The sequence below is a fragment of the Dromiciops gliroides genome, chromosome 3, assembly GCF_019393635.1.
Source record: "Dromiciops gliroides isolate mDroGli1 chromosome 3, mDroGli1.pri, whole genome shotgun sequence".
In the NCBI taxonomy this organism is placed as follows: Eukaryota; Metazoa; Chordata; class Mammalia; order Microbiotheria; family Microbiotheriidae; genus Dromiciops; species Dromiciops gliroides.
This window is the reverse complement of record NC_057863.1, coordinates 642409779-642434602: the sequence shown is the minus strand read 5'-3', so window position 1 is coordinate 642434602 and position 24824 is coordinate 642409779. Positions and strand designations below refer to the sequence as shown.

The window sequence follows — 24824 nt, the reverse complement described above, 5'->3', positions numbered from 1 at the left end:
ATGGGGATGTTCTGGCTGCTGATTGTGGGTGAGTGGGGAATGGGAGTGTGGTGGGGGGGGGAGCTTCAGCACTATAGGAAGAGGGTAGGGAAAGAGTTCACCTACCTCTCATTCTGCTCTTTCTGCTGGCCCCAGCATTGCAGAGGCCCCTGGCCCAGGGTCAAGATGAAGCTGGTGAGTTGGGGCCCCAGGGTGGAAAACTGGGACCATACATGATGAGGTCTGAGGAGGAATGGTGGGGAGACAGGATGCAGAGCAGGGAGTGTGCTCCCCAAGCCTGTCCCAGACATGTTGGGGGGGGGGCTGAAGGGCAAAGAGGGGAGGAACATGACTTTTACACTCTCGGAATGTTCCTAAGCAGATGGGAGTAGACTTGCCTCCTGCCTCCTGGGAGCCCCTCTACTTATGGGAAGATGGGGGGTGAGGTTAAGGTAGGGAGACTGCAGGGCACAGTCTGGAATCTGATAGAAAAGCAAGGTACACAGAGGCACACAGGGAAGATCAGGCCACTTGCTCACCCCCAGACAAGGGCCTAGATCCCCTGTGCAAAGAGCCCACAGATGCTTAGTGCTTGGGAGACCTTGCACTATGTAGAGAGGGGAGTGTGGTTAAATAGAGAAGGCTTCCTGGAGGAGGGGGTCTCTGTCCTGAAGCCCCGAGGGAAGGACTGTTTCTGTGCTCTGAGAAGGCCCTGAACCCCCAGCCACCCTCCTGTATCCCTTTGGCCCCGAGCATGGAGACCAGAGTGTCCCCAGGGCAGATGATGGTTACTCCCCAAAGTTCCTACTCTCTGAACCCTTCAGCTTCTTTGGAGTCAGCTACAGAGGCGTCTATGTGAGTCTGGCAGACCTCCCTCCATCATGACCCACCCATCCCCCATGGCCATCTCAACCCTGCCTGGTCTCCCCAGCCCCGTGATTCCACCAGCACCTCCTCTCCCCAGCTTCTCCCTATGATTCCACTCTCTCCCTTCCCTCCAAGTTCTCTCCTTACCTCAGATTCCTTTTATTCCCTCTCCTGCCCCCTGCCCCTTTTCAATTGATTTTCCTCCCCTCTCCCCTTGACCCAACTACCTCTCCCCTCTTCCACTTTCCTCTCTGACTTCTGTTCCCTGTATTTCTTCATCACCCCACACAGGTGAACACCAATGGCCTGGTCTCTTTTGAGGTGCCGGTGTCCCAATTCACCCCTCGTGCCTTTCCTCTTGCGGATGGACGGGCATTTGTGGCCCCATTCTGGGCTGATGTAACCACAGTTAAGAGAGGGCAGGTGTGGTATCGAGAGACCCAGCAGCCCGGGCTGCTTAGCCGCGCCTCAAGAGAGCTGGCCACTGCCTTTCCTGACTCCCCAGTGACCGTTCTTCACTCTCTGTTTGTGGCTACCTGGGACCGAGTTCCCTTCTATGGGTCCCGGACTCACAAGGTGAGAAAAAGTGGAAGACAGGGGAGCCAGACACCCAAGCATTTTCTCGGTGGCCCTTATGCTCCTGAGGTTTCAAAAGACCCATGGGCTGGAGTAGATGAGGAAGGATGGAGAGACAGAGATAAGAGAAGAGAGACAGGAAAAAAAGGCATATGGATTGAGAGAGACATTTGCTTAGCAGAAAGATGGAGTGGGAGAAAGAGACAAGAGAAAGTAATAGAAACAGAAACAGGGAAGAGAGAGTGGTTGAGACTAGAAGGGGTATAAAGCTTAGCAATCTTTGTGGAAGGTTAGAGAAGACGCTGGTCTGCTTCATGGCTCCCACTACTGAGGCTCCCTCCCTAGATCTCATCCACAGAAGCTCTTTTATTCTCCCAGCAGACATCCTATGGACTCCCACCTATAAACACGCCACTCCCCTCACACCATTCCCCCATCCCCATAGGCGAATACCTTCCAGGCAGTGCTGGCTTCAGGAACCAATGCTTCCTATATTCTTCTGTATTATGGCGACATACAGTGGACAACAGGAGTGGCCAGTGGAGGGAGCCCCAACGATGGCCTGGGAGGGACCCCGGCGCAGGTGGAGGTCAATGGATTGAGCAGGGGATGAGGAGGTGGGGACAGGTTTTCTGGGCTCTCCTGAAGGTCTATGCCCTCCAATCGAAAGTTCATAGAGGAGTGGTGACCTTCAGGTGGGGAAGCCTTTAGTCCCAGTTCATTCTCTCACCTGGGTCACTTCCCCCAGGCTGGTTTCAACAGTGGTACAGCCCAGGACTATTTCAACATCCCAGGCTCTAGGACATCTGCCATCATCCATATAACCTCCACCAGCAACGTGGGGATTCCGGGGCTGTGGGCTTTCCGAACAGACAATTTCATAGTCCCAAGTGGCTGCATCTACAAGGGTGAGTGGTCATGGGGACCCTGCCATCCCAGCCCCTGCCCTTTAACCCCATTCCTTTCAGGGGACCAGATGATCGATCCTCAATGCTTACCTTAAGGCCACTGCTGTCCAGTCACCCCCCAAGCCCCGTTGCTTTCAGGCACCCAGACTTCTGAGTGCCTCATCCCACTGCCTTCCTTCAGCCCAGTTCTTGCCCATTGGTGCCACCTTCTGGAACAGTAGCACCTGCGGATACCGGTGCAAATGCCTAAATGAGCAGAAAGTTCAATGCTGGCCTGAACCATGCCAGGCAGAGCAGCGGTGCCGTGCCTCCTACCCCTTCTCCTACTGCCAGGCCCTCCCGGGTCCTTCATGCCAGCTGGGGCCCAATGGGCATCTACGTACATTCTCTGGGCACCTGCTCCACCTCCAGCCCTGTGCATACATCCTGGCCCAGGCCTCTGGCAATGTGACTGGCTTCCAAGTCAAGGTGGAAAGCAAGGGGACAACCCAGACACCAAGGTTCCGGCTGTGGCTTTTGGCCTATGGCCAGGAGGTGGTGGTGCCAAACGACACCGTGGGTCATGTGCTGGTGAGTCTAGATTTGGGGCAGCGGAAAAGGGAGGGGAACCAGGAAAAGTTCATCCGGAGGTGTCTGGGTTTCTCCTCAGAAGGAGTCTTGACGTACTGCTGGGTGTCATTCAGATGGTCACTCATCAGTTGTACCATAGTGGAGGACTCTTACTGAGGTGTGGGCTAGACTGGCTGGCCACCGGATGGTCCCTTCCAACTCTCAAGTTCTGTGATTCTGAGATGCTACTTTTAGTAATGATACGAAAATAAGGATAACCCACACTCTCATAGCAATATATTTTTTGGGGCGGGGCAATGAGGGTTAAGTGACTTGCTCAGGGTCACACAGCTAATAAGTGTCAAGTGTCTGAGGCTGCATTTGAACTCAGGTCCTTCTGAATCCAAAGCCAGTGCTTTATCCACTGTGCCACTTAGCTGCCCCTCATGGCAATTTAAAATAAGCTTCTCAAATCCTATAGCATCATATAAATGTGAATTCTTCCTAAAGTTTTATAAAACATAGTGTTTGTGAGGTAGATCAAGCAACCAGCACATACACAGGCCTGTCTTGAGACTGATGGGACACAATCCCTGTCCTCAGGGAGTCCTGGCTATCAGAGGGGACACACACATAGCTCGTTCCCAGTCTGTGAGAGCAGTCACAAACCCACCCTTGGAAGCTCTGGTTCCAACGGTGGAAACAGGGCAGGGAGAGGTTAGGCTTGAGGTCAGGAAAAAGCTTCCTTCTTGATTGCCCAGCAGGGTACTGGGCTGCCAACATAGGGAGTAAGCTAGGTGATCGTGTTGGATATGTGATAGTGGGGCTTCCTTTGGTGGGGGGGGAGTTGGCGCAGTGGCTGCTGAAGTCCTGTGATCCTGAGGGTAGGGGTCTCATGGAGGGGGTAGTTGGGTCATGTGGGGGAGTAGGAGATGGGACGGCATAGATGGAGGGGTGACTGGGAGGTGTGGGGGATGGAGAATATTGAGGTTAGATCATAATCAGGCCTATCTCCCAAGTGTCTCTAGGCTAAGAGAGCATCTTTAAGACTTTCAGGCTCCTTCAGACTTATTTTATGCCACCTCCCCCTACCCCAACATTCTCTGGGTCCCTTTGCCTTCACACTCCTTTGCTGCCTGTTTCTCTGAGCCCCATCCTCTGCCAGGGCTGAAAGTCCTCTGTCTCCGTCTCCTAGGTAAATGGCCTCCGATTCCCGATGCCCATTCAGCTCCTCCAGGGGAGTCTCACTGCCCACGTCAGCGGCTCTGCCACCTACCTCACTACTGACTTTGGGCTGGAGCTGTGGGTGCAGGAGGGCCACCTGGAGCTCACTGTACCGGCTGCCCTGGGCAGCACCGTGCGGGGACTGTGTGGGGCAGAGGCCTTGACCCCTTCAGGGACCTCACAGCCGGAGCCCACCCTCTTGGTTACCAGCTGGCAAACGGCTGAGTCGTGTGGACGTGCACCCCCGAGCTGTCCCCCAGAGCAGATGGCTTTGTACACAGGCCATGAGACTTGTGGCCTGCTGGAGGCATCGCCTGGGCCTTTTACTGCCTGTGCACATGTTCTCTCCCCAAGGCCTTTTGTGGAAAGTTGTGCCGAGGAGCTGTGTACTGCTGAAGGAGAGCCCCTTGTCCTGTGCCAGGCCCTGGCCGCTTATGCTCGAAGCTGTCAGGCCGCCAACCTCACTGTGGGCGTGTGGAGGAGCCAAAACTTTTGTGGTGAGGAAATCAGGGGTTAGGAACTGTGATCTGAGGGAGGGGCACTGCTGGGGGAGGTGACAGGGGGCTGCAAGGCCCACTCTCTCCCATTGCCCAGGTCTGACACCTAGCACCGTGTGACTGAGGCCAAGTCATTAGCCTCCAGGTATTGGGTTGGACAATTGAAGGATGGGGGCATGGTTAGTGGATTGCAAACTCATTATGAGTCAACAGGGAAATCTGATGTGATTTAGCACTACATTCACTGTGGTCTGGGTTCTAGGAAAAGTGAGGTCATGGTGCCTCTGTCCTCTGCCCTGATCAGAACCCATTTGGAGTACATTTGGGGTACCATGGTTTAAGATAAACTAGCAACATTCAGAGGAGGGCAACTGGGTAGATGTAGGGCCTGGAAGCTTCCAAGACCCTCAGCCTCAAACCCCACATAAGTATCAATAACCACTGTTGTTACCTTTTTTCCCTATTTATTTATTTATTTTTGTGGTGAGGCAATTGGGGTTAAGTGACTTGCCCAGGGTCACACAGCTAGTAAGTGTTAAGTGTCTGAGGCTGGATTTGAACTCAGGTCCTCCTGACTTCAGGGCCAGTGCTCTATCCACTGCATCACATAGCTGCCCCACTGTTGTTACTTATTTATTTATTCATTTATTTTTTTTTTTTGGTGAGGCAATTGGGGTTAAGTGACTTGCCCAGGGTCACACAGCTAGTAAGTGTCAAGTGTCTGAGGCCGAATTTGAGCTCAGGTCCTCCTGAATCCAAGGCCAGTGCTTTATCCATTGCGCCACCTAGCTGCCCCCTGTTGTTACTTATAATCAATTATTATTGCCTTTCTAGGTCTCTGCCTCCCTGTCTCTGAATCTCTTTCTTCCCTCACCAAAGTCTGTCTCCCTCCCTCTCAGTCGATCTGCTTTGTGTCCCAAGTGATTCATCTCTTTCCTCTCTGACCTCCAGAAATCTCCTGCCCAGAGAACAGTCACTATGAGGCGTGTACTAGCCCCTGTGGGGCCAGCTGCTTGGACTCCTTGGCTCCGCTCTTCTGCAAGGGGCCATGTCGGGAGGGATGCGCCTGTGATGCCGGACACCTCCTCAGTGGCGGGGCCTGCATCCCCCAGGCGCACTGTGGCTGCTCTCTCCATGGCCGCTACTTCCCAGTGGGGGCCCGAGTGCTCACTGATCACTGCAGGCAGAGATGCACCTGTGAGGGCCCTGGGCAGCCGGTTCACTGTCAGCCTTATGCTTGTAAGGTTGGAGAAGTGTGTAAGGTGCAGGATGGAGTCTGGGGCTGCATCCCAGGGGGCAACGGTAGCATCTGGGTGTCGGGTGACCCTCATTACCGAACCTTTGATGGGGTGGCCTTCACAGCCCAGGGTGCGTGCCACTACACACTGACCCGGAGCTGCCGGGCTGGCGGGGAGCCCCCTGCGTTTGCTGTGCACGTGTATAATGAGTACCTTAGCTCCATCGCTGTGGCTTGGACACGGCAGGTTGAGGTGGTTGTGTACGGGGAGCGGATCGTAATGACTGCCAAAGCACCAGGAAAAGTCCAGGTTAGTGTAGACCAAGCAAGAACTCAGACATCAGACATGGATGACCCAGGGATGGCTGGGGCACTGGGTGCTGCGCTGAATTGTCCATATTGTCACCTTTCCTCTCTTCCCTTTCCAAAAGGGCCCCCTCCCAGGGAGGATTCCCCATTAGCTCCTAGGAAACTTTCCACATCTGACCCTCCCACCACCACTGTGTGTTAGAGGGATTCAGGGGAACAAAGACATCCCGGTCCAGTAGGAAAGATCACACAGAAGAGATTTTCAGCTGATTGAGAGAAACCAAGGCAGACATGCTAAAGGCCAGGGGGTACGCTGCAGTGACCCAGGGGGGGTCAGGTGAGGGGGAGGTCCTACAGGTCTGATGTTCTTCCTGTGCCCCAGGTAAATGGATTGAAGAGGAATTTGCCCCTGCACCTGGCTGGGGGGCGTATCCAAATCTACTTCAGCGGCTCAGGGGCTGTGCTGCAGACAGACATCGGTCTCTTGGTCTCCTACGACTGGAGACATTATGTCTCTGTCATGGTGCCTGAGACCTACGCAGGCTCCCTGTGTGGTCTGGGTGGGGATTTCAATGGAAACCCCGAGGACGACTTTCGAGGTCCTGGTGGGACTCTTCTCCCTGATGCCCACGCCTTCGTAGAGAGCTGGAAAGACCCAGGGTCCCCTGTCCACTGCTCTGCCATGGGCCCAACACCCCGTTGCACACGGGAAAGAGAGGCCCGGTATCGGTCCCAGGATTTTTGTGGTTTGCTTGGGGACCGGGATGGGCCATTTCGTGCCTGTGATGAGGCAGCTGAGGCCTGGATTCACGTGGAGAACTGTGTTCATGATCTCTGTGCCTCTGAGGTGGCCCGGAGGCCCCTGTGTGAAGCGCTCCGCAGCTATGCCCAGCAATGTCAGCGACAGGGACTCCCTATTGAAGTCTGGAGACATCGGGTGGGCTGTGGTGAGTGATTATCAACTCTGGTTCCCCTAGAGACTTCCTCCGCTTCCCTCCCCAGCTTCCCAGAGGTTCCTCTGGCTTTCACTGTTTCTTTCTCTCTATTCCGCCCCCACCCTCCAAATGATGGTTAACCAAAGCATAAGAAATACAAAAACCAACTACTTCTTCCTTAAACATCACAGTATGTACTTGTGATGTCACATTTTCCCAAGTGCTTTTGCACATGAGGTCTGATGAATTCTTTAAAACACCCCAGAAGTGGAGTAAGAAAAATCCCCAGAAGAGAAGCTCTTCTAGCCCAGAGAGTAATCCTATCAGAATTCTGCAGAGAAATGCCTTGAGCTGTGTTTATTGTTTGTTTGTTGTTGTTTTTGTTTTTTCGGGGCTATGAGGATTAAGTGACTTGCCCAGGGTCACACAGCTAGTAAGTGTCAAGTGTCTGATGCCAGATTTGAACTCAGGTCCTCCTGAATCCAGGGCCAGTGCTTTATCCACTGCACCACCTAGCGGCCCCCCAAGATCAATTTTTGATTATATCCATGATGAGTTTTTCAAGATAAGCTTTGGGATATTCCCATATCCCTATGATTCATTGCCTGATAAAATTGGAAGAATGTAGTCTGAACCCCTCATTTTACAGTCAAAGAAACTAGGCCCCAGAAAGTCATTAGTCACACTTACTAGCTGTATGACCCTGGGCAAGTCACTTAACCCCCATTGCCCCGCAAAAAAAAAAAAAAGTCATTAGTGACTTTCCCAGTCCCTCTTAATGCTAGCACCTTCCCTCTGATGCTACCTCCAATTTACCCTGTATAGTCTTGTTTTTGCATAGTCTTCCCCATTAGACTGTGAGCTCCTTGAGGGCAGGGGCTACCTTTTGCCCTTTTGGGGGGATTCCCCAGTGCCTGGCACATAGTAGGCCCTTAATAAATATTTGTTGACTGACTTACTTCTCTAGTAAGAATCAGGGCTGGGGGCAGCTAGGTGGTGAAGTGGATAAAGCACTGGCCCTGGATTCAGGAGGACCTGAGTTCAAATCTGAACTTAGACATTTGACACTTACTAGCTGTGTGACCCTGGGCAAGTCACTTAACCCCCATTGCCCCACAAAAAAAAAAAAAAGAATCAGGGCTGGTTTTAGGCTAGTGTTCTTTTAATTACAAGCATGCTGCATCTTATCTGGTAAACATAGCTTCTCCCAACTTTCCCTCAAGGTCTCCCCCAGGATCTTGGGGAGGTCTGATACCAGGGGCATTTCTCGTGTTCTAATGTGCACCAACCTATCTTTCAGAGATGGCCTGTCCCACCCACAGCCACTACGAGCTCTGTGGATCCTCTTGCCCTAATTCCTGCACAGACCGCACCCTGGCCAACCAATGCCAGACACCTTGTCAAGAGGGCTGCCAGTGTGATCCGGGCTTCGTGCTGAGTGGCACTGACTGTGTGCCCCCAACTCAGTGTGGCTGCACTTCAGAGGGCAGATACTACCTGGCTGGGGAGACCTTCTGGGAAGGGGAGGGCTGCCGGCGTTTCTGCCACTGTGATGCCTCCACCCATGAGGTGCACTGTTTCAACACCTCTTGTGGACCTGGGGAGAGGTGCGGCACCCTGAAAGGCATCTTTGGATGCCACCCGCTTGCCCCTAGCACCTGCCGGCTCTTGGGACAATCACAGTACATCACCTTTGAAGGGAAGACCTATAACTTCCCAGGTACCTGCAAATACATCTTCTCTGAGCTATGTGGTTCCTTGGAGTCCTTGCCCTCTTTCAGAGTGGAGGTTAAGAAGGAGTCCAGACCAAGCACCCCCATATCTGTGATCTCAGAGGTGCTTATCTTGATCAACAGGACCAAGATCCATCTTCACAGAAAAAACCCAGGTCTGGCTGAGGTAGGTCCATATTTAAGAATCCTCAATGGATACTCTCTATCTAGACTCACTGATCTCGACTTTCCACTATCCCTGGGGAAATCGTACCCTCCCACCCCAATTCTCCAGCTTGTCTTGTTTCCACAGGTGGATGGAGAGACTCTGCTCCTCCCACTGAACCTCAATTCCGGTGGCATCATCTTGTATCCGAATGGGTTCTACTTGACACTATGGACAGATTTTGGGTTGACGCTCAGTTCTGACCTGGCCCACAGCCTCTTCCTCTCCCTGCCCCCACGCTACGAAGGCAACACCTGTGGACTCTGTGGAAACTTCAGCTGGAAGGGTGACCTCCAGCCCCAGAAGAGGACCCTAACGCGACAACTCGTCGACAGCTTGGCTTCGAGGTGGAAAACGGAAGACTGTGAATATCACTGTGCTCCTGATGGCTGCCCAGCCTGCGTGGAACAAAAGCAGCTTATTCGGGGAAAGGCCCGGTGCTGGATCCTCCAAGACCCCCGGGGACCATTCTCTGCCTGCCACGCTGAGATCGACCCAGAACCGTACGTGGCCAGCTGTGCGAACGACATGTGCCTCTCGATGGGCAATAGCACAGTTCTCTGTCTCTCCATCCAGACGTACGCTGCTGCCTGCCACAGAGCACACATTACCGTTGGCCCCTGGAGGAATGCCTCCTTCTGCAGTGAGTCAGACCCGGTCTTATAAGAGCTTGCGTGTCACAGCTGTTCCCTGAGAGGGCTGGTGGAATTAAGCTGGCCCCAAGCAGTTTCCAATGAGATTGCCAGGGTCGGTGTTTAAAAGTGTTGGATCTTTTTTTTTTTTTTTGGTTTGGTTTTTTCCATTCCTAAAAACCATTTTAAAAGAGGAAGACCTGATGTTCCCCTTGCCTTGTTTTCTCAGACTTTCAGAGCTCATAGAGAAGGAAATTGACTCTGAGAGTCTCAGCCAGTGTTCCATAGCTCATGTCAGAATTGGGATATTGAGAGAGAACAGCACTCGTTCATTTCTTCATTCGACAAGTTTTTCTTTCTATCCATACTGGGTAGAAATATCTGTTCTACGCTAAACATTACAAGGAAAAGGAAAGGAAATAAAATGAGTAGCACCCATAGTTCTTGTTACCAGAACTTTGCTTGTGTGATCTAACTGTAGAATTATTCCAAAGAGGGGCAGCTAGGGTGACTCAGTGAATAGAGTACTGGCTCTGGAGTCAGGAGGACCTGAGTTCAAATCCAGCCTCAGACACTTGACGCTTGCTAGCTGTGTGACCCTGGGCAAGTTACTTAACCCTGATTGCCTCACCAAAAAACAAAAACAAACAAACAAAAACCATTCCAAAGGGTCCATGATCTTCCAGATGTGCTTATTCTCTCTGGAGATACAGAGCCTGTCTATCCTTATCCTATGCTTCTCCATAGCAACAGATTGGTCAAAGGGTCATCAGATTGGGATCAGAAGGACATAAATGGGGCAGCTAGGTGGCGCGGTGGATAGAGCACCAGCCCTGGATTCAGGAGGACCTGAGTTCAAATGCAGCCTCAGACACTTGACACTTACTAGCTGTGTGACCCTGGGCAAGTCACTTAACCCCAATTGCCCTGCAAAAAAAAAAAAAAAAAAAGGACATAAATGCTAAGGAAATTCAGAAGGTAAGGCTAGATCACTATAGTTGTGCTAGCTCCAGGAAGTGTTTGTGTCATCACTGTTGTTGTTCAGTCATTTCAGTCGTTTCCAACTCTTTGTGACCTCATTTGGGGTTTTGTTGCCAAAGATACTGGAATAGTTTGCCATTGTCTTCTCCAGCTCATTTTACAGATGAGGAAACAGATGAGGCAAAGAGGGTTAGGTGACTTGTCCAGGGTCACACAGCTAGTAAATACCTGGGGCTGGATTTGAACTCAGGTCTTCCTGATTCCAGGTCCGGCACTCTGTACACTGTGCCATCTAACTGCCCTGTAATATTTATGTAGTTAGGCTTCGAAGAACAGGAAGGATTTGGAAAGGTGAAGAGAGTACATATGTCTGGGGATAGTGATATTTAAACCTATCCCTTAAACAAGGCGAGGGATAAAAAGGCAGCCAGGTAAGATGCAGTCATATGAATAGCTTTGAATCACAGGTCAAGAGGCTCAGGTTTGGTCTGAGAAGCAACAGTGAGCCACTTGAGGTTTCTGAGCTGGGAGATGCCAGGGCCAAAGTGGTATTTTAGGGAGGTCGGGCTGGCGATGTATGCAGGATGGGCTGGAGAGAGCTGGTGTTGTAAATCAATACACTGATTATGCTGTGGACAGATTGGGGTCCCTCACTTCCCTGCTGTTTCTCCCCTTCCCAGCCCCTGCATGTCCAGCCCACAGCTATTATCACCTCTGCCAAGACCCCCACAAGGTCCGGTTCTGTGCTGCGGTTCCACTGCCTCTGCCCGGTAGCCCGGTTTGCTCTGAGGGCTGTATTTGCTTCGATGGCTACCTGTGGAGTGGGGACAGGTGTGTTCGACCAGATGAGTGTGGCTGTGAGCATGAGGGACGCTACCACAAGGTAAGTATCAACTCCGGAGAAAGGCACAATATCCAGCTTGGCAGAAGAGGCGGGATAGAGAGGTTGTGTGATACACTGGGGAAGTGCTGCGTTTGGATCCAAAGGACATGGTCTGAAACCTTGGTTAACAACAACAACAATTAATAATAATAATAATAATAATAATAATAATTTATATAACACTTGAAGGTTTGCAAAGTACTTTACAGATATCACATTTGATTCTTTCAACAATCCTGAGAGAGGTAGGTACTATTATTATTCCCATTTTATAGATGAGGAAACTGAGGCAGACACAGATTAAAGTGACTTGCCCATTGTGACCATTAGTATCTGAGGCAGGATTGGAACTTATATCTTCCTGACTCAAAGTATAATGCTCTATGCACTGTACCACCTAGTGGCCTTGAGTTCTGTTTTGGCTTCTTACTATATGTGTGACCTTGGGAAAGTCACTTAATTTCATAGGACCTCATTATCATCTATAAATGAGTGAGTAGGACTTGGTAACAACCAAGGTGCCTTCCTGATTCATTCTCAGCCTCACCCTTTCTTCTCCCCATCCCTACGAGAAGTCTGACCCCTGCTCCTGTCCCTCTTCCTTCTACTCCCAGTGGCTGGGGTTAGCACAAGCTTCACCTACCAAAGAAATCCCTATGATGGGGGCCTGAGGGGCAGGCTGAGGGAGGTCACAGTTGTCCTCACAGATTCATGCTGTCTCATAACATTCCAGTCCTGCTTCCAAGAATAAGCAGTCATTTATCTTTCTTTTTCTTTTCTTTTCTTTTTTCTTTTTCTTTCTTTCTTTTTTTTTTTGTGGGGCAATGAGGGTTAAGTGACTTGCCCACAGTCACACAGCTAGTGTCAAGTGTCTGAGGCTGGATTTGAACTCAGGTCCTCCTGAATCCAAGGCCAATGCTTTATGCACTGCATCACCTAGCTGCCCCGTCATTTATCTTTAAAAACCCTTTTTGAGTCTATATTTTCAGTGTATGTGACTTTTCAACAGAATGCCTTTCACAGGTTTTCTCCTCATGGTGTAACGTGGAACTTTGTTCATCTATCCTGATGTTTTCTTCCAGCATCGCAGGGCATCAAGAAAGCTAATAGACGTGTCTGTGTCTTCTTTACTTGTCCCCTCCCTGACTTTAGGGCCATTGAGCCTATACTGACTAGGTTTTTTCTCTCTAGACCGGATGAAACTTCTTTTTAAGTTTGTCCCTGTTCAGCCTAATCTCAGTCTACAACTACACCCTGATTCAACCTGGAGCTTTGGCCCAGCATCCTCAGTCTCTACCCCATGTGTATAGAAAAAAAAAGCCTATCCCCAGCCTCTCCCAGCCAGGAGGGACCAGGTACTAGGGACAGCATCCCTTACCCCAACCTCTCCCCCTTCCTTCATCTACACCCCCCTGCTAGGTTGGAGAGTTGGTCTGGCTTTCTCACTGCACCCAACGCTGCAGCTGTGATGGGCCTGGTCGATTCCGATGTGCTCTGGCCCAGTGCCCTGAAGGGGAGACATGTGCCCTGCAGGCTGGCCGGCTGGGTTGTCAGAACCCCATGGGCATCTGCACAGCCACCGGAGATCCTCACTACCTCACATTTGACGGGGCAGTTGCTCACTTCCAAGGCACCTGTGCCTATCAGTTGACCCACACATGTAAGGAAGCCCCTCCTCCTGGGGGCCTTTCTTTTCGAGTGGAAGCCACCAACAGAAACTTCCGCAGCCGTAGAGTCTCCTTCGTGACCCACGTGGAGGTGTGGCTCAGTAACCGGGACTTCAAGGCCCATGTGGTCTTAGAACGTGGCCAGCCAGTCAAGGTAAGCAGGCATTGAAAGAGGAGAAAATTGGTTGGAAGAGGGCCCTCTCTGTCAGGGAAAATTAACCTGAACCCCAACAATATAGCCCATTTCAGGCCCAATTCTGCTACCAGCTCTCATCTTCATACTAGGTTGAGTCCATCCTGAAATTAATTTCTATTAATTTCACCTGAATTTTTTTTTAATTTGAATTTTAAGACTCCTGGATTAGACTTTTCTGTTTGATCTCAGAGGGCAGAACTGGCCACAATAGGTAAAAATTATAGAGAGGCAGATTTTGGTTAGATAGATATAAGGAAAAATTTCCTAACAATTAGAATCGGTTGTGTTGGGAGAGACTGGGCACTGTCCTACTTGGGGAATTAAAGCACAGGCTTGATGCCCACTTGCTTTGGCTTTCAGAAAAGGGATTCTGGCTCACCTATATGATAAACCAGATGGTCTTAGGCTCCTTCCAATTCTGAGATACCTGTGATTCTAAACAGACAAAAATGAGGCTGGAAATTCAGCTCTTCACGATCTAGATAAATAGGGTCACAACTAGCCTAGAAGTCACTTCTATCTGGCTTTAGGATGTTTTATAGGATTTCAGGGGGATATATTCACTTTTCTTATTACCTTGGGGAAGACAGACACCTTTAAAATAATCCTGAAACTGACAAATTCACGGATTGGTGGCTGAAGGTGACCCAGATATGTGCTGGTCAGGGAGGGAGAAGAAGCAGTCTGCAGAAAATGAAAATATGCCAAGGATAATCTATTATGAAAGTTAGCTGTTAATACTATTATTATTATTGACTAACAAGAATATGTTGGGGGCAGCTAGGTGGTACAGTGGATAAAAGCACCAGCCCTGGATTCAGGAGGACCTGAGTTCAAATCCAGCCTCAAACACTTGACACTTGCTATCTGTGTGACTCTGGGCAAGTCACTTCAACCCTCATTGTTCCGCCCCCCCCCCAATAGAATGTGTTAGGAGCCTGTGGAAAGCAGAGACAAGGGGGGAAGGAACTGAGATAGTCTGGCCTACAGAATAGGATGCTGGGAACTCCCCTTTTTAGGGGACAACATGGAGATTGAAATGCTTAAAAGTGGCCATGGATTGGATTTAGCCGATCAGATATGAAGGAGGGCTGTGATGCCTCCTTCCCTAGGGATGACTCAGTATAGGAGGTACCTCCTCACTCTCAGAATCAGATGAGGAAGACTATTTAGAAGTGCCGAGAACAACTAACCCAAAGATCGGAATCCTTAGGTTAGATCTATCCCTCCTTTACCAGGTGGATGGGCACGAAGTCAGCCTGCCAGTACTTCTGGGGCCCCAAGCGCGGGTAGGGCGAGAGCAGGGCCTGTTGCTGCTCCGAGTAGGAGGAGAGTTGGAAGTCCAATACAATGGACGAAACACCCTGTTTGTGAGAGTCGGGCCAGGCTACAGGGGCCGTCTGTGTGGCATGTGTGGCAACTTCAACGGTGACAAGAAAGATGACAAGATCCTGCCCGGTGGAGGCCCAGCTCCCAGCGATGCTGCCTTTGGGAATGCCTGGCAGGCCGATGCCAGTCCACCTGGGTGAGACCACCACTGCTCCAGAGGGGCAGAGCCTTCGAGATGCCATTAGAAGGCAGAAGGTGTCTTACCGTGGCACTGGCAGGGTCACAGGGGGCACTAGAGGTATTGAAGGCATGGCCCACGGCAGGCATCCAGTAAATATTTACTGAATTCATCAATGTTTTCTTTACCTTTACTGGTTCAACTAAGAGCATGTCAAGATTCAAAAGAAAAGAAGCTTTTCCTATGTGCTAGACCAAGGCTGAGGGAATTATGAGAGAAAGACATGAGACCTGCCCCTTGGGCTTTCAATCTAGTTACAGATTCCACGCAAGGGCCAACCACATAGTGAGTGCTCCAGGCCCAGACTCTGTGGTCTGGACCCTTGGTTAGGTATTACAGGTTGGACAAGGGAGAGAGGAATGTGGCCAGAGCGGTTAAGAAAGCTTTCTGGAGGAAAAGGTAGTATTTCAATAGGCAGAGGAGGGAGGGGAGAGTGCTCCAGGGGGGAGCCCGGGGAGGAGGACCGGAGGAAGGTCCCTTTGGCTGGAGCTGAACCTAACCCCCCTCCTGCTCTGCAGCTGCCGGAAGGACTTCACCGGAACTGAGTTGTGTCATGACAGGCACAGGGTGGAGCGGCTCTGCGCCACCCTCTCCAACCGCTCAGGCCCCTTTGCTGAGTGTCACTGGCACGAGAAGCCTGACCCCTACGTCCAGTCCTGCGTATATGACCTATGTCAATATGGGACAGGCAATCGGATGCTGTGCGCTGCCCTGGAGGCCTACGCTGAGCTCTGTGCCCTGCACAGGGTGAGACTGCCTGACTGGAGAGCAGGCATAGGATGCAGTAAGGATCACTCCCTGCCCCCCCCCAAAACCCTCTACCCCCAGACTAAAAATTCCCCCTAATTTTTTTGAGGGGCAATGAGGGTTAAGTGACTTGCCCAGGGTCACACAACTAGTAAGTATCAAGTATCTGAGGTCGGATTTAAACTCAGGTCCTCCTGAATCCAGGGCCAGTGCCTCATCCACTGCACCACCCGGCTGCCCCAATTCCCCCTAATTTTATCCCTAACTCTATGCCTCATCCCATCACCAACTCACTCTAGTCCTTTTTCATTTCTTTTAAGGCTCAGCCTGTCTTCCACTCCAAGTCACTTAACCTCTGGCCTAGGGGGTTTCTAAGGTCACTCATAGCTCTAACATTATATAATTGTTCAGTCAGTCACCTCTGACTCTTCCTGCTCTGTTTGGGGTTTTCTTGGCAGAGATCCTGGAGTGCTTTGCCATTTCCTTCTCCAACTCATTTGACAGATGAGGAAACTGAGGCAGAAAGGGTAAAGTGACTTGCCCAGGGTCACACAGCTAGGAAACATCCGAGGCTGGATTTGGCACTCCAGGGTTGGCGCTCTATACACTGTGCCACCGAGCTGCCCTAACTTTATATGATACTGCTTCTGAATTCGGCCCCAATTTTACTGCTAACACGCCAACTTCTAACCCCTAAGTCCAGCCCTCACTGTCTCCCTAACCTCCAGCCTCTCCCCTTATATCTCTGTTCTGAGCACATGTGGCTATAGTTGCTTCTTGGGGAGGGAAGAGGGGGTGGGAAGCTCTATCCCACCCCCCAATTATTTCTTTACCTTTCTCCTCTTCCCACTAGATGTTGCTTGCCCACCCAATAGCTACTATGACTTCTGTGGCTCCCCTTGCCAAGTCACCTGTGCCAACCTCAATACCAGTGTCACTTGTACCCGTCCATGCACTGCAGGCTGTTTTTGCCAGGAGGGCTATGTTCTGGAGAATGGAATCTGTGTCCCCCGGAATCATTGTGGATGTGTCCTGAATGGACAATACTATCCCTTAGGGGCTGAGGTGCTACTCACGGACACTTGTAGCCAGAAGTGCACCTGTCAGGGTCCAGGCCTGGCCATGGAGTGCCATCCCCATGCCTGTGGGCCCAGAGAAGTGTGCCGTCTACGTGGAGGAGTGCGGGGCTGTTACCCCATCAAGTATGGGACTATGTGGCTCTACGGGGACCCCCACGTCCAGACCTTTGATGGGGTTACCTTCAGCTTCCGGGGAGCCTGCCGTGTTGCCCTGGTCCAAACCTGTGACACCCACCTCACCCCCTTTGCCATCTGGCTAAGGGCTGAGCACCAGCACTCCATAGTGGCCTCATGGGCCAAGCAGGTGGACGTAGATATAGGTGGAGAGAGGTTCTCCCTTCTGGCTGGACAACACAAGACAGTTCAGGTAAGAGCCTTCCCAAGTCTTCAGCATGAGGAGCACAGTCTCTTTTTTTCTTTTTTTTTTCTTTGGAGGCAATAGGGGTTAAGTGACTTGCTCAGGGTCACACAGCTAGTACGTGTCTGAGGTTGGATTTGAACTCAGATCCTCCTGATTCCAGGGCTTTAGACTTCTCATATCAGCTCCAGGAATTAGGAACAAGGAAGGAGAACAGCAGGGTAGAAGGATATGGGGGGGGGGGGGCGGTACTCACGAACCATGAATAATCAATCCACATATGCAACTATTACTGTATAATATTATCAACAACTGTCTACTTAGTGTTTCAGCATTTACAGCACTTTCTCCAAAACAATGCCTCAGGGACAGATGACCCATTCTACAGATGGGCAAACTAAGGCTCACAGAGGCAAAATTCCTTGCCCAGAGTCACAGGAAAGGAAACCAAAATCCAGGTTTTTCCACCCCAAGACCAGTACCTTCTGGGACAATAGAGCTGCCTCCCTGACTACGCAGGACTGTTTGCAGTTAGCTAGAGAGAGAAGAGGAAAGAGAAGGAATCACTAGGGCTAAAGGTGGCAGGGTCTGGGAAGCTGAGCCCACAGCGAGGTGGGAAGGAGGGAGACCTGGCTCCTCTCCTCCCCTGTAGGTGCATTGCCAGGATGGGGAGCACCTTCAAGGAATGGCTGAAGTGTGTTTTGCATGATCACATATGAATAACTTACATCGAATTGATAACCCTCTTGAGGAGAGGGGAGGGAGAGAATTTGGAACTCAAAATTTAAAAAAATGAATGTTAAAAATAGTTTTTACATGTAATGGAAGGAAAAAAAATATTATTCAGGAGATGGCCAAAGTTAGCCAGAGACAAGCCATGGGAGCAGAGACACTGAGGGATAACAGGGAATGGGGCAGGAGCAGAGGAAATAGACTTACTTTTCCTGGGGCAAAGGGAGCCCAGGTATCTGTGGCTCCCAAGGTAAGGCCCCCTCAGCCTTCTAAGGATGTATCCTGGGGCTTCAGGTCTCCTTCTCAGTAAGTTTCACTGGGATTCTCTGTCCTTGGTTCCCAGGGAGATCACCTTTCATTAAATCCTGAAGCATCTCTACGCCTGGTCCCTGACACTACTCTTCCTTGGTGCCTGAGCCCTTGTTACTTTTTTCTGCCAGTGTTTGCAACCCGACTTGTGCTTTGGCATTCATTCCCTACTGCTTCTGAATTCACTCCTGATTCCCATTTTCATTTCTAAGACTTACTTGCAGGGGAAATGAGAACAGACAATTTTGGAAATAATACACAAAGCACTATATAAATGCTCTTGTCCAAGTGGGTTGTTGTTGAATCGTTTCAGTTGTGTCTGACTCTTCATAACCCCATTTGGGGTCTTCTGGGCAAATATACTGTCATTTCCTTCTCCAGCTCATTTTACAGATAAGGAAATTGAAGCAAAGAGGGTTGAGTGACTTGCCTAGGGTCACACAGCTAGTAAGTGTCTGAGGATGGATTTGAACTCAGGAAGATGAGTCTTCCTGATTCCAAGCCCAGTGTTCTATCCACTGGGCCACCTTGCTGCCTCTTCCTTATAGATATCACTGCTTATAAGGGAAGGAGATAATACCTTTAGTATGAGCCAAAGGTTGGGAGTACACAGTCTTGGAGATACTGGGAAGAGGGCAAGAGAAGGTAAGAAAGAAGAGTGAGAATTGCCCCAGAGGGGCAGAAAAGAGGCAGGAAGAGGCAGGGCATGAAGGGAGCATGTGTGGCTATCAGCTCTCCCAGAGACAGGCTCCCATTCCTTTATCTCCCTACTGCTGGCAGATACAGATCTAGAAGGATGAAGGAAGAGAGATAACTAGGAATCCTAGCAGGAAGATTCCAGGTGACCAGGACAGGGAGCATGGCCTGAATGGGGTCTGTGATTCTCATGAGTGTATTCCTTCCAGGTGAACGGGTCCCAGATGAATCTGCCTCTGGTGTTGGCTGGTGGCAGACTCCACGCCTTTTCAAGTCCCTCTGGGGCCGTACTCTGGTTTGATTTTGGCCTCTCTCTTTCCTTTGATGAGTCTCATTCCCTGTGGGTATCAGTACCTGAGACTTATGCGGGTTCCCTGTGTGGTCTGGCTGGGGATTTCAATGGGAATCCTAAGGATGACTTTCGGGGCCCTGATGGTGCATTGATCCTCGATGCTGATACATTTGCTGACAGCTGGAGGGAGCCAGGATTCCCTAATCACTGCTCTGTAGTGGGGTTGGCCCCACAGTGCCCTCCAGAGAAAGAAGCCCAGTACCAGTCCCCGGCTTCCTGTGGACTGCTTCAAGACCAGGACGGGCCATTCTCTGCTTGCCACGAGGTGACTGAGGCCCACATCCACATGGAGAACTGCATCCGGGATGTCTGTGCCAGTGAGAGTTCCCAAGAGATACTATGTGAAGTGCTGGCAAGCTATTCCAAACAGTGTCAATGGCATGGACTCTCCCTCCAGCCCTGGAGGCATCAAGTGGGATGTGGTGAGTCGCCAGACTCGATCCTTGGGTAGTGCCTCTTTAGCCAGATCAGAATTACCTCTAGAAAGTCTTCCTGGGGGCAGCTAGGTGGTGCAGTGGATAAAGCACCAGCCCTGGATTCAAGAGGACCTGAGTTCAAATCCGGCCTCAGACACTTGGCACTTATTAGCTGTGTGACCCTGGGCAAGTCACTTAACTCCCATTGCCCACCCCCCAAAAAAGAAAGTCTTCCTAAATCCCATCGCACCCAAGGCTCCCAGAAGGGAGAGGTCATAATTCTCTCACTGGACCAAGGGGTACCGTGAGGTCAGAGGCCTTCCATTGGACCACTTTCCCTGGCAGTGGGAGCTATTTTTCTCATCAAATCAAGACTTGCTTGGTCTGCTTCTTCTGTACTCTCACCAGGGTTTCGAGGTCTCTGTAAGTGATGCTGCCATTCTTCAGTACAGGGGTGGGGATGATTCACGCAAACCCTCACATGGCTACTTTGTTATTCTTTTCATCCATCCAGAACATTAGCAATCTACCAATTTTGGTGCCCCATAGGATGCCCTCCGATCTTCCCTCTGTTCCAGGTCCCCTCCTAATGCTTCCGTGCCCTCGCCCTGCATCTCCTCTGATGCTACTTTCTCTACCTCTGTCTTCCCTGCCAAGAAAGTAGATTCCACAAAGCCCCACTCTCTTTCCTTCTAACCTATCCCCCAATCTGTCTTTCAGAGATGGCCTGTCCTACCCACAGCCACTATGAACTCTGTGGATCCTCTTGCCCCAACTCTTGTGCTGAGCCCAACCTGACTGCCAGCTGCCAGACACCTTGTCAAGAAGGCTGCCAGTGTGATCCGGGCTTTGTGTTGAGTGGCACTGACTGTGTGCCCCCAGCTCAGTGTGGTTGCACTTCAGAGGGCAGATACTACCTGGCCGGAGAGACCTTCTGGGAAGGGGAGGGCTGCCGGCGTTTCTGTCACTGTGACGCCTCCACCCATGAAGTGCACTGTTCCCACTCCTCTTGTGCGCCAGGGGAGAGGTGTGGCACCCTGAAGGGTATCTTTGGATGCCACCTGCTTGCCCCTAGCACCTGCCAGACTTTGGGACAGTTCCAGTACATGACCTTTGATCAGAGAACCTTGGATTTCCTGGGTGCCTGCAAATACGTCTTCTCTGAGCTTTGTGGATCCTTAGAAGCCCTGCCCTTCTTCAGAGTGGAAGTCCGGAAGAAGGATACCCGAAGCACCCCCATATCTGTGATCTCAGAGGTGCTTATCCTGATCAATGGGACCCAGATCCATCTTCAGGAGGAAAATCTAGGGCTGGTCCACGTAAGTTCATCTTGGCGGGAAACCCCTTTTCCCAAATGGTCCAGAGCGACATCCATTAGGGGAGGGAAAGCAGGATACTGATTGGACCCTGCCTCAAATTACCCAGGGCCTCAGGGGCTACAGGCTCCCTGCCAGACACTGCTTCCCATCTTAGTCTCCCCTTCAGGGGAAGAGGGTCAAGACCAGGGTCAGTGATTATTGTCTGAAACATGAATACAGGACTGATCAGAGCTGGGATGAGCGGTTTGCATTTCCCCGCTCCCTTCTCTTTAGTCCCACCTCAGCCCGAATCATATTACTGGGGCTTGGGAAACACAGAGGCACAGCTGCCTCTTGTAACATTACATACATGCATATTCATGTGTATACACACATGCCAATATGCATACATTGTATGTTTACAGCGTGTGCTCAATATCTATGTGAACTCTCTCCCTGCCCAGGGATTGTTTACTTATTAATTTGTTCATTATTCCTGGTCTAGCGCCCCCTGACCATCGGCAATCCTGCCCTTGCATGATGGGGGCAGTTGGAATCCTGTTCCCTGTGACTTCCCACCCCGACCTCCCCAATCCTCCCTTCCTACCTGGGAAGGCACTGGGCAGGTGGGGAAAGAGACTGTGGTTATCCAGTTGTCCACTTTGCATTCTCCCAGGTTAACGGGGTCACGTTCGCCCTCCCGCTGAGCCTCAACATGGGTGCTGTTCTCCTGTATCAGGATGGGCTACACTTAACGCTGCAGACAGACTTTGGGTTGGTGCTCATCTCTGACTTGGCCCACAGCCTCTTCCTTACTCTGCCCCCAGATTACATGGGCCGCACCTGCGGGCTATGTGGCAACTTCAACGGGGATGCTCATGATGACTTTCAGATGCAGACAGGTTCCCCAGTGGGCGACCCAGTAACTTCCTCTGCCTCTGAATGGAAGCCGGAGGATGACTGTAAAGACAATTGTGCCAATAGCTGTCCGGTATGTGTGGCACCGGAACAGCTTGTGCCGGCCAAGGCCCAGTGTTGGATCCTCCAGGACCCCCGGGGGCCCTTCTCCTCCTGTCACATGGAGATTGACCCAGAGCCCTTTGCCTCTGCCTGTGCCAATGACCTATGCCTCTCCATGGGCAACAGCCACATCTTATGCCTAGCTATTCAGACTTACGCTGCTGCCTGTCAGCGAGCAAACGTCACCATCGGGGCCTGGAGGAGCCCCTCCTTCTGTGGTGAGTGGGCAGGTCCTCCCATATTATGCCTTTGGGGGTTCAGGTCTTTCGGCCCAATATCAGACCCAAGCCAGAGCACAAAGATGATGGCCAACAGTCAGACCGCTGCCCTCCCTCTCGATCAAAATGGAATCGATGTCATGCTATATGGTTTAAAGGCTACCCCCCCACATCATTATGTCTCCCTTTGAGGAAGCAATTTGTCCCCTCTTTACCAATGAGGGTATCAAAATTGAGAGCTGACATGATTTGCCCACAGTCACACACCCAGCAAGGGTCTCTTCTGACTGACTCTGAGGCCATGGCGTGTTCCACTCATCCTAATAATGGAGCATCCTCCACATACAGATGTGTGGACTTGGGTTGAGGAGAGACCCAGAGAATCCATAGCCCGCCATGCTGTGAAATACCCTTGGCACTTAGAAAGCAACAAACCAGTGCAGAGTCAGATATTCTGATGGGATAGAGAATGGAGGAGTTTATCCAAGTCTCTGGGGCTTCATGGGAAGAGGAGCATTTCCAGGGGGCCTGTTTATGTCACTGCCTCAGGGCAAGAGAGCAAAGGGAGGGGGCAGCTAGGTGGGGCATTGGATAGAGCACTGGCCCTGGATTCAGGAGGACCTGAGTTCAAATCCGGCCTCAGACACTTGACACTTACTAGCTGTGTGACCCTGGGCAAGTCACTTAACCCCAATTGCCTCACCAAAAAAAGAGAGAGAGAGAGAGAGAGAGAGAGAGCAAGGGGAGAAAGGGCACTCGCCCTTCACTGGCTTCTCTCAGACCTCAGATGCTCTGCTTGTGGCTACTGAGGTGCTTACTTAATGGTGATGGACAAGGCAGGAACCTCTCTGACTCCCCTCCTCTCCTCTGCTCTCCTCTCTCCACAGCCCCTCGATGTCCCCAGCACAGCCACTATGATCTCTGTGCCTGCCCTCGCCACCGTTCCTGCCCTGGCTCTGAGCTAAAGTGCGGGCTCCTGTGTGCCGAGGGCTGCGTCTGTGATGACGGGCACCAGCCTCGGGGATACGGCTGCATCCCAGCCCCAGAGCACAGCTGCAGCCACCAAGGTCGGCATTGCCTTGTGAGTTTCCCCCCTGCCTGTCCCGTGTAGTCTTGGGGAAAGGGGACGGCTCAGTGCCCCTGCACTGGGCTTCCCTATCCACTGGAACCACTGACCACAGATCACATCTCTAGAGCTAGAAAGGACCACCCCCATTTTAGAGAGAGGAAGACTGAGGCCAAGAGGTTAAGTGATTCATCCCGGTCCCAAAGGCGATTAAGTAACAGAGCTGGGATTCCAGTGTGGATCCAGTGCTTTACCCTCTGTCCCACTCTGCCCAGTTGCCAGGCTGTCTAACAGGACATCTGTCCATCTCTCCTGGAATTCAAGCATCCAGTCCCTGTTATCCTCAAAGGTCTTTATTATGCACCCAGTGATGGCCCGAGCTATACCATGCCCCCCACACCCCCAGAGCCTGGCGCTTTCCTAGTCCCCGATGACACCACAGAACCCACTAGGCAAGTTCTCCTGGCCTCTTAGCCCCCGCCCCCCCAACCAGGCCAGTGGCTTCTTGTTTAGAGGGAACCACCAGTCTGTGGAGAAGGAGCCTGAAAGGGTCCTTGCATTAGTTATTTCTGATGGCCTTCACGCCAGCTGTTAGGAAGGCAGGCTGTTATCTATCTGATAGGTGAAAGTTCCCTGATCTGTCTGGCTTGTGGCAGACCTGGTCCAGGATCTTGGGATTCTTAGTCAGGGGCCCATGCCACTATCCCACAATGCTTGCTCCTTCCCCTGTGGACTCCCACCTTCCCTTCCTTCACTAGGAGCTGAGCCCTGAGGATGCTTCAGAGCTGCTGTGGAGATCATGGAGCAGCCATGTTTGTCTCCAGACGGACCACACTGGCCAGATCTGAACCTCGTCCATCCAGAACTCAGAAAACGGAGAACCAATGGCATCATCTAACCAGCAACAAATCCCCCCAGACCTCTCCCACAATTCAACCCAGTCATGATGAAACCACTACCACAAGTATCCTCCTAAGCCAGACATCTGGCCCCTGGCCCAAAGGCTAAGGGAGAAGAGCGGTGGATCAGACAATTCTTTTGGCTCCTAGAGGCTTGGTGGGGTGGGGTGGGAAACAGGAGAAGAAAAGCAACACCAGGCACTCACAAGCTGAGTACATCTTTGGGTGCTCTCCTTCCTACTTCACTCTTGAACCAAGATCAAACTCTGGGGCCTAAGCATTTTTTCAAGGTGGGGGAAGTGGGAGGGAGGGAGAGACAAGAGTCCAAAGGGCTACAGTCATCAATATACCATCTCTTTTTGCATTTCTCTCACTCCTATTTTTCCCCATAGTTGTCAACGTTCATTCATTCATTCATTCATTCATTCATTCATTCACTCATTCATCTATTCAATAGATATTTCCCCCCACCTTGACTATGACTGATTGTGCTGGAGGTAATACAAAGATCCAACTTGGGCTCAGGGGGGATTTGTTGCCTATTTGGGAAAATAAAATGTATGAAATTACTCAACCAATATAGATTTCAAGGGCAGTGAGCACAAGAAGCATTCATTAAAGACCTGTTGATTGGGGCAGCTAGGTGGCACAGCGGATAGAGCACTGGCCCTGGAGTCAGGAAGACCTGA

The 24824-nt window shown here is 51.2% G+C and overlaps 1 protein-coding gene across 1 annotated transcript; it reads left to right on the top strand.

Annotated features, from left to right (window-relative positions):
- LOC122748203 (IgGFc-binding protein-like) lies at positions 1-24650 on the top strand. The gene is made up of 23 exons (XM_043993882.1): positions 1-28; positions 136-174; positions 704-834; positions 1138-1422; positions 1868-2011; positions 2171-2330; positions 2512-2900; positions 3483-3596; positions 4075-4600; positions 5552-6147; positions 6529-7093; positions 8382-8980; positions 9107-9662; positions 11313-11515; positions 12935-13336; positions 14617-14903; positions 15464-15729; positions 16546-17138; positions 19076-19640; positions 20355-20953; positions 21609-22170; positions 23058-23251; positions 23995-24650. The coding sequence occupies exons 1-23, from the start codon at positions 1-3 to the stop codon at positions 24082-24084; spliced, it is 7893 nt and encodes a 2630-aa protein (XP_043849817.1). The 3' UTR covers positions 24085-24650.
- The last annotated feature ends 174 nt before the right edge of the window (positions 24651-24824 follow it).